At 43.2% G+C, this 12,054-nt stretch overlaps 1 protein-coding gene across 1 annotated transcript in view; it reads left to right on the top strand.

Annotated features, from left to right (window-relative positions):
* DLGAP3 (discs, large (Drosophila) homolog-associated protein 3) overlaps positions 1-12,054 on the top strand; it is a 48,211-nt gene that overhangs the window by 19,671 nt on the left and 16,486 nt on the right. The window contains exons 4-6 of the mRNA XM_006886428.1: positions 5,987-6,200; positions 6,479-6,792; positions 7,195-7,280. Coding sequence (XP_006886490.1) covers positions 5,987-6,200; positions 6,479-6,792; positions 7,195-7,280 — 614 coding nt within the window. The remainder of the gene's footprint in view (positions 1-5,986; positions 6,201-6,478; positions 6,793-7,194; positions 7,281-12,054) is intronic.

Raw genomic sequence — 12,054 nt, 5'->3', positions numbered from 1 at the left:
CTGAGAAGAATGGGAATCCCAGAACACTTGATCGTTCTAATGCGAAACTTATACTTGGACCAGGAGGCAGTCGTCAGAACAGAGCAAGGGAACAGTGCATGCATGGTCCAAGTATAGGTTTTGTATAATCACCATCAAGAGCTCTGAGATTTCCACTTTTCTCAAGGTTAGCCACAATTTATTGTGTTCCACACAGTCAAATGCCTTTCCAGAGTCAATGAAACACAGATAGACATTCTTCTGGTACTCTGCTTTCTGCTAAGATCCATCTGACATTGGCAATAATGTCGCTAGTGCCATGAACTCTTTTTCTAAACCCAGCCTGTATTTCTGATAATTCTCTGTCAATGTACTTACTGTTCAAGTCTTTTCTGGATAATCTTCAGCAGGATTTTGCTAGTGTGTGATATTAATGATATTGTTTGATAATTTTCACAGTCTGTCTGGTCACCTCTTTTTTTTTTTTAATGGGAATATATATTGATCTCTTCCAGTCAGTTGGCCAAATAGTTGTCCTCCAGATTTCTTGATACAACTTGGTGAGCTCATGCAGGGCAGCATCTTTTTGCTGAAATATGTCCATTGGTATTCCATCAATTCCTGGGGCTTTATTTTTTGCCTGCGCTTCCTCCTTTATCACCTTTGGCTCATGCTCATATATTGTTTCTTGAAATTCTTCTTTGTCAGCCAATTCTTTTTGGGACAATGACTCTGTATACTCCTTCAATCTGCTTTTAATGCTTCTTGAGTCATTCAGTATTCTTCCCTTAGCACTTTAAGCATTGCAACTCATGGCTTGAATTTATTCTTTAGTTCTTTCAGCTTAAGAAATGTTGAGCGAATTCAGCCCTTTTGATTTTCCTTGCATATTTCTTATAATATTTTGCCTTGTCTTCCCAAGCAGCCTCTGGAAATCTTCTATTCAGCTCGTTAACTGCTTGATTTCTTCCCTTTGCTTTGGCTTCTTCACACTCTTGTGCAATATTCAGAGTCTCTTCTGACATGAAACATTGTTTAAAGAGCTATTTTGTTTTAGCAAAGATATTACTGCCTCTGTAACAGATAGATCCTGAGTTCTCGGTGGCTTTCAAAAAATAGTTCTCACTTATATATTCATTTTCGAGTGCTTATACTCCTGTTACAGTGTTTTATCATAACAAACATTTGTTATCTAACACTTTCTGTGGGGGAGAAATCTGAGTGCAGCTTAGCTGGGTGCCACTTGACTTAGTTGTTTCTCAAAGCTTCAGTACAGGTGTTGTCTGGTCCTGGAGTCATGTCAGGACTAGACTTGATCCACAGCTTGCTCTTGCAGTGTGGCTGTTGGCAGGGCTTATGTCCATATCCTTTTTGACTATGCTAAGAACCATCATAGGGTTAATCACAACTTAGCAGCTTGCATACTTCAGAGTGAGGGTTTCAAGGGAGAGATCGATTGTGAGAGAGAATTTCCACATCTTTTTGTAACCTAAACTTGGAAGTGACATCCCATTGCACCTGCCATATTCTGTTTGTTAGAAGAGGTCCAGTATGTCCAGTCTACATTCAAGAAGAAGGAATTACACAAGGGTGTGAATGCCAGGCGAAATAGATCATTAAAGTTTCTCTTAGAGGCTATCTAAAATACAAATCAATATTAGCTCATCTTCAGGAGAGTTTTAGCTGTGAGAATCCTGAACAGCTAGGTTAGGAGTATATCCCCCAGGAAATGTTATACAATTGCTTATTTTAAGAGTATTCTTGGTCTGAGGCTATTTTATCTTAATTTTTATTTGGGGGATCTAGACCATGCAGACTTTATAAATTGAACTTCTATTGGGGGGACAGGAAGCATGGGGTGGGTGGGAGGCAACTTGTGTTGACAAATTCTTGAGTTTGGCTCTCCCCACTCTCCCTACCACAGTGCCTAGGCTACAAATCAGCTATCTTGTCATCAGTTTGGGCTGATGGTTGATTTCCACACCCTCCCCCCAAGTCTACCTTTTAATTAAAGGTTTACCCTTTCTTGGCTTCGTGTGGGCTCTCATTTCTAATATCCTGCTTTGAGTGGATCCAAACCCTTACTCCTATGCGTGAGTGGGTCTTTAAACCCAAGCCTTTTGGTTACTGAGACCAGCAACCCCTGCCCCCTCCTCCCACTTCCACTGTACTGTTTGCAGCACTGGCTCACACATTTAATATTCTGATTTTCTGTTTCTTCTTTGCTTTTGTCCCCTGGGGACTTATCTCACTTTCTTGTGAGCTCAGCTATGCATATAAAACTACGTTTGTTATATTTCATCTGGTGTTGGGAAGTAGGAGAGTTTTCAAAAGGTTATTTTAACTGAATAACATATGTAAAGTATGTAGAATGTCTCCTACCCAACTCACCCCCAAGTTGGACTCACCTACCCTAGAATTGACTATTGAAATTTGATCCAAACTGTTTTCTTCTAAATTTCCTACACCTTTGCAAATAACTACTGGTTATAATTTCTGGTTTGGAGAAAGGCTATGGTTCTCATTCCCCAAGAGGATTCTTTGACTTGTATCCTTTCACAAGTCGGGGTTATACAGAACAAGATAGAAGGAGATGGCACAAGTTAGAATTCAGAACACAATAATCATAACACAGTTTCATAATCACAACACAGTAAAAATAAATTCCAGCTCGTTATTCCTCTGAAAGTCCATTTGAATCTGTTTTTCTGAGGTCTTTCCTCATAACTTTATCCAGTGGCCTCTATATAATCATCTATAGGAATTGTTGTGATCCCTTGTTAGAATCTCACAAGTTTCTCTTGGCCAATTGAGATGGGAGATATGTTGGCACTGGAAACTTCACTTGTCTCCCTCTGTTTGCCTTAGATGGAGTTGATATTGGGTAGGATTCTAAGCATTTTATAACCCTGGGAGAGAGAAGCTTTATTCTGTGAAGTATTGTTATTATGACTTAAGAGACTCTTGCTACTCATAATGTTGCTGTTGTGCACTGTACAGTCAGAACCAACCCATAGGTGACCCTCCGGTGAGTTTTTAGAGGCAGTTAATAGCACTAGAGGACATTGCACATACTTCTCCAGTGGAACGGCTGGTGGCCTCAAACCACATGCCTTTGGAATTGCAGAGCAGCTTCTTGCTACTAGGCCATCAGAGCTCCTCCTACTCATAATAGTAGCTGATATATTTTTGTTGTTGTTGTGTGTGTACCTTCAAGTTGGATCTGATCCTTAGCTGGCCCTCGGATGAGTTTTCAGAGCCAGTTAATCTCATGGGAGGACACTGCCCATCTTTCTCCCATGGTGCAGCTGGTGGATTTGAACCACATGCCTTCAGGTTTGTAGCATAGCTTCTCCTTGGCCCCCAGAGCTTCCTAATATTTATTGAGTATCTACTAGATGTTAGATACCATGCCTAATACTTTCCACACAGAAAATGGCTGTATATACAAAGATGAAAAGTGAATTTCTATTGAGGCCTGGTATTTAAACGATTGTTGTGTACTGTAGAGTCAGAACCAATCCACAGCAGACCCTCCAGCGTGTTTTCAGAGGCAGTTAATTGTACCAGAGGAGACTGCCCATCCATCTCCTGCAGAGCAGCTGGGGTCCTCGAACTGTGTGCCTTTGGGATTACAGTGCAGCTCCTTGCCACTAGGCCACTAGAGCTCCCTGATACTTAATCTAGAGATCAGAAATCTCTTTGCTGGATTAGGTCAGCTCCCCAGTGCTTCCAGAATACCTTTCTGGGTTGAATTAGTTCTAGTTGAGGGTCTGCTGAGGCTGGCCTAGAAGTAGCAGGAGTTAGATCACTCCTTTGCTGCAGAAAGCACCTTGGGAACTCCTGGTGCCCCAGTGGTCCTGAGATAGGAATGGTGTGACAACAACAAGTAGGCATTGTGAAAGCCCTGAGAGTGTGACTGGTCTGGTCAGACATGAGAGAAGTTAGCGTCTGCAGAATCCTGGGTGATATTACCATGGTTTGTGTTTTTGTAATGAAGTTCTTTCCAAAAAAGTTGCAGAATAATGTCAATTAGCCTTTCTTTTCTTTGTAACTACACATTGAACCACTGAATCAGAACTTGCAGCAAATTTGGCTCTGAACTTCCAAGCAATCCAAGGAAGAAGAGGCATATAGTTAAAGAGCTCTGGGTTCAGGTTATAAAAAGGTGGGCCTGAGTTAATGTAAGTCTCATAAGCTCTCAGGATATTCTGATGCTCAGTCAGTCTGACACAGGATGCAGAGAACTTGACAGTTAATTCTGATTCTACAACTTGTAGTTTGGCATCCTTACACCATTCATCTGCTCTTTCTAAGCCTCAGTTTTCTCATCAGTACAGTGGGATGGAAAATTCCTGTTTTATCTGGGAAAGGATCTAGTGAAATCATATTCTTTGGAGGCCAAGTTATAGCAACATTGAACTGTATTTCACCTCTACATGAAGCCACTTGTTGGGGCCTCTGTTGACGGCACATAAACATGATGCCAGGAGTCTTTCCTAAGAAGATGGCACAAGATGCAGCAATGGGATACTTGCTGCTAATGTTCATTGTGAGGACTTCGTCCCTGACTTCATGAAGTAGCCTCTAAATAATCATCCACCAGAGTGGGGAGGATTTCTCTTGGGCTAAATGACAGGAATTATGGCGCCCATGACCTCCTGGCCTGTTGACTGAGTGTTGACTCTGTGCTGGTAACACCGTGTGACTCACATATTTTTCTTTGAGTCCTCGCAATAGTCTTGAGACTATTATCACTTCTTCCTCACAGGTAAATAAACTGAGATCCCAGAGCTTTAAGTAACTTCACACGGCCACACTGCTAGGAAGTGGCAACGTCAGGTGGACCTCACACTATCAGTCGTGCAGGCAACCCTCGGGCTGTACTCCTCATTGCATAGGGGGTCAGAGTGCACCTATCTTGAGCAATGCATGGGACTTCATCGCCTGCGCTGACGAGTAAAGAACTGACCTCTGGTACTGAGGTGGTTTTTTTTTCTTCTCTCTTGGCTTTTCTTTTGTGCCAATTCTTTCATGTAAACTAGAAAGTAGCTGCCACCTCTGTGGTAAATTCCATTTTAGTGCAGTGTTGTACAACACAGTTCCATGAGCAGCATTACTGTTTTGCTTCTTTCTTACTTGCTTTAATTTTTTTAACATCATGCATCACAAAATATCAGAAACCAAAACCAAAACCTCATCTGGCAATGGTTGAGCTTTCCTCAGATGATGAGAACAGGGAAGTAATGAGCGGGCCAAGTCAGAACTCGTTAGTGGGCAGAGGGTGGGGGAAGGTTTGGAACACTTTGAGGTTGTTAATTTTTGCTCCATCACTTACCCATTAATTTCCATTCTACCACTTGGCGTGTATCTCTATAGGTTGCTTTCAATCACTTTTGTAATGTAGTGAGTTAAAAGTGCCTACATTCAGCTACCTTTCCCACTACTTTTATCTAGGCATATCTAGGCAGGAGATCAGAGTCCTGGTCTCAAGGGGCTGGACCTGGGGCCAGGTGGACAGAGGACAATGAGGTGGTCTGGCGACATCTGAAGGATACTCAAGTGGGGTGGTGCTGGTTGTTGTTGGGTACCTTCAAGTCCATTCCAACTCACAGCTACCCCATGTGACAGAGGACAGCTGTCTCAGAGGGTTTTCTTGGCTATAATTTTTGTGGAAGTAGATTGCCAGGCCTTTCTCCTGGGGAAATGCTGGGTGGGTTTGAACTAGCAGCTCTTCTGTTAGCAGCCCAGCACTTAACTGTAAATGGCACCAGGGCTGTGAGGTGGGGGGTTATTTAAGTAAAAGACTGTGCCCCAAAGTAGACTCTAGGAGTAGCACAGGCCAGAGGGCCACCCATCTTTCTTTGCATCTGCCCTTTGTTTGAGAGAAAGTATAGAAGATTCACATAGGGGCACAGCTAGCCTCTAAAGAGAGATCGACATGTAAAGTGCCACAGAGCTCCCCGCACCTTCATAACGGCCCTCTGCTCTGGGCCTCTGCCACCAGCTCAGCGAGGAGCTGAACCAGCAGCTGGAGGCCGTGTGCGGGTCCGTGTTTGGGGAGCTCGAATCCCAGGCGGTGGACGCCCTGGACCTGCCCGGCTGTTTCCGCATGCGGAGCCACAGCTACCTCCGGGCCATCCAGGCCGGCTGCTCTCAAGACGACGACTGCCTGCCCCTCCTTGCTGCCCCTGCCTCTGTCTCAGGGAGGCCCGGCTCCTGTAAGTATGTCTTCTCGGCCCCTGGACTTGTCAGAGGTCAGAAAGCGCCCTGGATTTGAATTCTGGTCCCTGTCACTGCTGCCCACTCGGCAGACCCTTTGCTTCTTTGGGCCTGATCGCAGGGCAGAGCAACTCCTGGTTTTGAACGTAGCATACGGAGTATGCCTGGATACTGGGCCCTGTAGGATCGCCTCTGGGGTGGGCTCCTGGGGTGCACAGCCCCAGACGGCTGTGGGAACGGGTTTCTCATCCCCTGTATCTCTGCTTTCCCCCAACAGCCTTCAACTTCAGAAAGGCCCCGCCCCCCATCCCGCCGGGCAGCCAGGCCCCGCCCCGCATCTCCATCACCGCCCAGAGCAGCACCGACTCCGCCCACGAGAGCTTCACCGCGCCCGAGGGGCCTGCCCGGCGCTGCAGCTCCGCCGACGGGTTGGACGGCCCCGCTATGGGTGCACGCACCCTGGAGCTGGCGCCGGTCCCACCTCGGGCCAGCCCTAAGCCCCCCACACTCATCATCAAGACCATTCCTGGTAGGGAGGAACTGAGGAGCTTGGCTCGACAGCGGAAGTGGCGGCCGTCCATTGGGGTGCAGGTAGAGGAGGGCCTCACCAAGGAAGACTCAGTCCCAGGCCAGGTGGGAATGTGTTGCTGGGAGGGTGTTAAAGGAGCCCTCTGGTTATAAACACTTTGTCCATGGTTTGCTCTGAGCTGCAGATATACCCGGTCCTTGGTCCTCGCCAAGGGTAGACCTTGTCCTGTGCCCTGGCACCATTGCCTCTCTATAAGTGAGTGGAGAGGAGTACCCAGTGGGTAGCAATGGTATGGACTGCCTCCGACCTTCTGGATTACTCATTTTGTTGAACCAGATTGTCATTGCAGAATCTGCCAGCTGGCTTGGGGCTCACCCACTGTTGGCTGTTTTCCCCGGGAAAGTTTACAGGGCCGGAAGGCCCCTTGGCTCTCCCAGCCACTGACGCATCCACCCTGCCATCAGGTGGAGACTATCTCAGATTCGGACACAGAGAACAGGAGCCGAAGAGAGTTCCACTCCATCGGTGTACAAGTGGAAGAGGACAAGAGGTAGGTCTGAGTGGATTCAGCCTAGGGTTCCCTGAGGAGAGAGGAGGTTTCATAATGTCTTCACCACTTCCTAGAAGTTATTGCTGTTACATACTATCGTGTTAGAACCGACTCATGTCTGCTGATCCTCCAGCAGGTTTTCAGAGGACTACAGGAGGAGGAGACTGCCTTTTCTCTCAGAGCAGCTAGTGGATTTGAACCACATGCCGTTGACTTGGTAGCACAACTCCTTACCACTAAAGCCACCAACCAAGCCATTTTAGTGGGAGGAGTCAAATCAATCAGAAATTATCCACAGAGGTGTTCCTAGCATAGTTGTCAGCTGAAAGTGAGCCCCATGTACATGCCAGTCTTAAGTGCTCTTAGACTGACGGGAGATACACAGCATGTTGGGGAAGGGATAGAAATCCCTGGGTGACGCAAATGTTTTGCACAGGACTACTAACTGAAAGATTGGGTGTTCGAATCTACCTAGTAATGCGGCAGAAAAAAAGGCCTGGAGATCTGATTCCCCAAGGATTATAGCCAGGAAAACCTTTTGGAGGACAGTCCTATTCTGAAGCAGACTGGGGTCATCATGAGTCAGACCCAACTTAATGGCCATGGGTTGTTTATTTTGGGGAGGAGAGAGTGAGAAGGTAAGGGACTGAAGCAGGTTCTGAGCAGGCCTCCTACAACTGTCCTTTAGAGAATTTACAGGATCCTGCCAATCCCTCATTATAGCCTGTGGTGTACAAGTATGTGAGCTCAAAAATGGGAAGATTGCCTCTCAGGGGCCCCTGGCAGATATAACACTCCTCCTCACTTGGCTCACACAAGCATTTAAGCAGTCGGGGGTACCTCTTATATGCCTGAATCTGTGGTGTACCAGAGATCGTAGAATTACCCGCAGCCAGTATGGTGGCCTCAGAAAAATTGCTTTCTTAATTTCCTACTGAAAAAAAATTAGCACTGAGAACTCTAGCAGGAATACTGGGAAGCACCCTTCTGTTGTTGGGTTCCCGTAGGAAGGCATTTTCTCTAATGCCATGTGGCAGTGCCACAGTACCCATCTGCTCTTCAGACTGTGCTGCCACCAGGCCAGTGACCCTAGGTATGGTGTCTGGGAGCCTGCCTAGAGCTAGCTTTAAGGATTTTGTGGTAATCTCTGTTTCCCAAGCCATACCTCCTACTAATCTTAGGTGCCATAGTGTCTACCACAACTCATTGTGACCTTATGAACAGATCTGAATCTAGCCTTATCCCATGCCATCTTCAAGATCTCTGATATCCTTGAGCTCATTATTATAGTCACTGTCAATCCATCTTGTTGAGGGTCTTCTCTTTTTCTGACCCTCTACCTTTCACAGCATAATCTGTGTTTCCAAGAACTGGTCCCTGCTGACATGTCCAGAGTAGGAAACAAAGTTTTACCATCTTTGCTCGTAAGGATTATGCAGGTTGCACTTCCTCCAAAACAGATTTGTTTGTTCCTTGCCAGTCCATGGGATATTCAGTACTTTTCTCCAACACCACAGTTCAAAGTTATACATTCTTCTTCTGCCGTCTTTATTTATTGTCTAAATTTCCGATACAAAGGAAATAATTGAAAATACTATGGTTTGGATGAGGCACATCTTAGTTCTTAAAATGACATCATTGTTCTTCAGTACTTTGGAGAAGTCCTTGACAGCATGTTTTCCTAATGCAACACATCTTTTTGATTTCTTGACTGGTAGATTAGGGATGTTGATTGTAGATCTAAATAAAGGAAATAATTGGCAACTTCAGTCTTTTTTCCATCTATCTTGATGTGGCCTATTGGTCCAAAGGTAAGGATTTTTCTTTTTTTAATGTTGAGATGTAATACATATTGAAAGTTGTATTCGTTGCTCTTCTGCAGCAGGTGTTTCAAGTCCTCTTCACTTTCAGGAAGCAAGGTTGTGTCATCTGCATAAAACACGTAGTTCATGAGTCTTCTCCAATCTTGATATCACATTCTTCTTCATACAGTGCAGCTTTGCAAATGATTTGCTCAACATACTGACTGAATAGATACGGCGAAAGGTTACCACCCTGATACACCTTTCCTGATTTTAAACCATGCAGTGTTCCCTTGTTCTGTTGGGACAGCAGCTTAACTTATTGGTCTATGTGTAGACTTCTCATGAGCACAATTAAGCATTCTAGGATTCTAATTATCCTCATTGTTATCTGTAATGTGCCTATACCTACCAGAGAACTCAAACGAGAGTCACGATAGCGGGTCCCTGGCACCTGTTCCCTATTGCTGTTGTTGGGTCTTCGAACCTATCCCAAATTGTCCTCAGCTCCTTCTGGGAATCCTCTGTGATGCCTTGTACATGTACCTTCTCAAGCCTGTGGCTCCTAAGGAATATGAATCACTTTCCTCCATGCCTCTTTTGGCTCCCTGCAGTTTCATCAGCTCCTGATGTTGTAAAGGCCATCATTAAAGGCCCAAGAATTATCCTGGTTGACCTCATCCTTCCTAAATCTGTTTGTCTCTAAACTAATAATGTTCCACAAAGTTTCACTTTATGGAGAATTCCACTCCTTAAATCTATGAATTCTTTAGAGTTGGGGTAGGAGTCCTGATTAGCTACAGATCTATGTCCAATATCCTGTCCCCACCCTGAAACTGCCTTGTGGACCATAATGTGAGTTCATGGATCTTCACTATCTTCCTCAAGAGACTTCTTAATCTGTCATCCAAGTAGATTTTTAGGCTTTCTCAGGCCCTTGACAAGCTTGAATCCTGTGAAGTGCACAGCAGACGTTCTAGCTGAGATGCCTGCAAAATCAGCAAACACTTTTTATTCATTCAGTAAAAACTTATCAAACATTTGGCATTATTAACAAGATTATTAGTAGGATTACTAAGCATGTGGAAGATATTGTGTTTATTATTTTTAAAAATTTTATTTCTTAAAAAATGATTTCTTTTTATTTGAGGAAAGTTTTACAAATCATATTGGTTTTTCATACAACATTTATAGACATTTCATAATATCAATGACCATTGATTAGTGTAATTAATTGCAAGATCTAATCAACTCATTATTGAATATTTCCTCTTGTGTAGCATCTGTGCACTACTTTAAATGCATCACAGACATGAATTTTGCCCTCAGAGAACATATGGTCTAGAGGAAATCAAGGCAATGAATAAATAGTCCATGAATAAAAATATATTTATACATTATAGTATAATAGGTTATGGAATATTCTTATACATTGCAGTGGGAAGAGAGGAAAAAAAGGAGCTAAGAGAGAAGGAACTTTATTTAGATTAAGTTCTTGTTGCTCGTGCCATCAAGTCAACTATACAGCTCCTAGCAATGCTGTGAACGACAGATCTAAATTTTGCCCTATCCTGTGCCAGCCTCATGATGTCTGATATGCTTGAGCTGTTTGTTACAATCAGTGTGTCAATCCACCACATTGAATGTCTTCCTCTCTTTCTCTGACTCTCCACCTTTCTCAGTATGATGTCTTTTTCTAAGGATAGGCCCCTCCTGACAATATGCCCAAAGTATGTGAGATGAATTTTCACCATTCTTTCCTTTAAGGAGCATTCTGGTTGCACTTCCAAGACAAACTTGTTTATTCTTTTGGCAGTTCATGGGTTATTTATTCAATACCCTTTTCCATCACCACAATTCAAAGACTTCATTTCTTCTCCTGTCTTCCTTATTCATTGTCCAACTTTCCGATGCATATGAAGCAATTCAAGATACTATGGCTTGCATAACATGTGCTTTAGTCTTTGAACTGACATCATTGCTTTTCAGCATTTTGGAGAGGTCCTTGACAGCAGATTTTCCCAATGCTGTGTAACACGTCTTTTCATTTTTTTTTTACATCCATTACCATGGATGTTGATTATGGATATAAGTAAAAAGAAAGAATTGACAACTTCAGTCTTCAGTCTCCATCTACTATATGATGTTGCCTATTGATCCACTGAGTGACATTTAAACTGAGGTCTGAGAGAAAACTCAGAGGAAGTTGGGTCATAATGGGGAAGGTATGAGTTGCAGGTAGAGGGGAAAGCATATGTGAAGACCTGAGACTGCATGTCCTTTGTGATATTTAGTCCTTATATATTTTGTTCAAGCTTTCTCCATCATAATATGCACAAATGACATATATATATATATATATGATATCAAACTTAAGAATATACTTTCCAGATGCTTATCTTTAATTGCTTTTTGCATGTTTGGTCTACCGGTCTAAGAGAGATGTGTTAAAAATGGCTCACCATGACTGTAGATATGCCATTTTCCTTGGAAATTTTTTTAGTTTTTCACTTAAGCTTAATAATGGACCTTCTCAGTAGATTGATCTTTTTAATGTTAAATAGGTCCTCTTTATTTTTACTAATGATTTTTCCTTTGAAGTCTGTTATTGTTATGGCTGTTTCCTTTTGGTTAATTTCCAAATATGTCAATTTCTTTTCTATTTTCAACTTTCCTATGTCCCATGTTTTAGATATATTGCTTATAAACAGTATGGAGCAAGAGTTTGGGAGGCATAAATTTAACCCATTTGAATATGTTTTTATTAATGATCTATTTAGTCTTATTTCTGTTATCTCTTTCAAACTGCTCTTTCTGACATGCCTTTTCTTTGCTTTTCCTTCCCCACCATTTCTGCCTGCTCTTGAATTAATTAAGTATACCTTATCTCTCTTTTTATATTTTAGTAGTGATTCTGCTCACATTTTTAACAAACAGGCTTAGTTTCATATACTTTAGATTTTTCTAATAAA

The sequence above is a fragment of the Elephantulus edwardii genome, unplaced genomic scaffold, assembly GCF_000299155.1.
Source record: "Elephantulus edwardii isolate Elephantulus edwardi_28Jun2011 unplaced genomic scaffold, EleEdw1.0 scaffold00049, whole genome shotgun sequence".
NCBI lineage: Eukaryota > Metazoa > Chordata > Mammalia > Macroscelidea > Macroscelididae > Elephantulus > Elephantulus edwardii.
The sequence above is the reverse complement of the archived record's forward strand: the minus strand, read 5'-3'. Positions and strand labels throughout refer to the sequence as shown.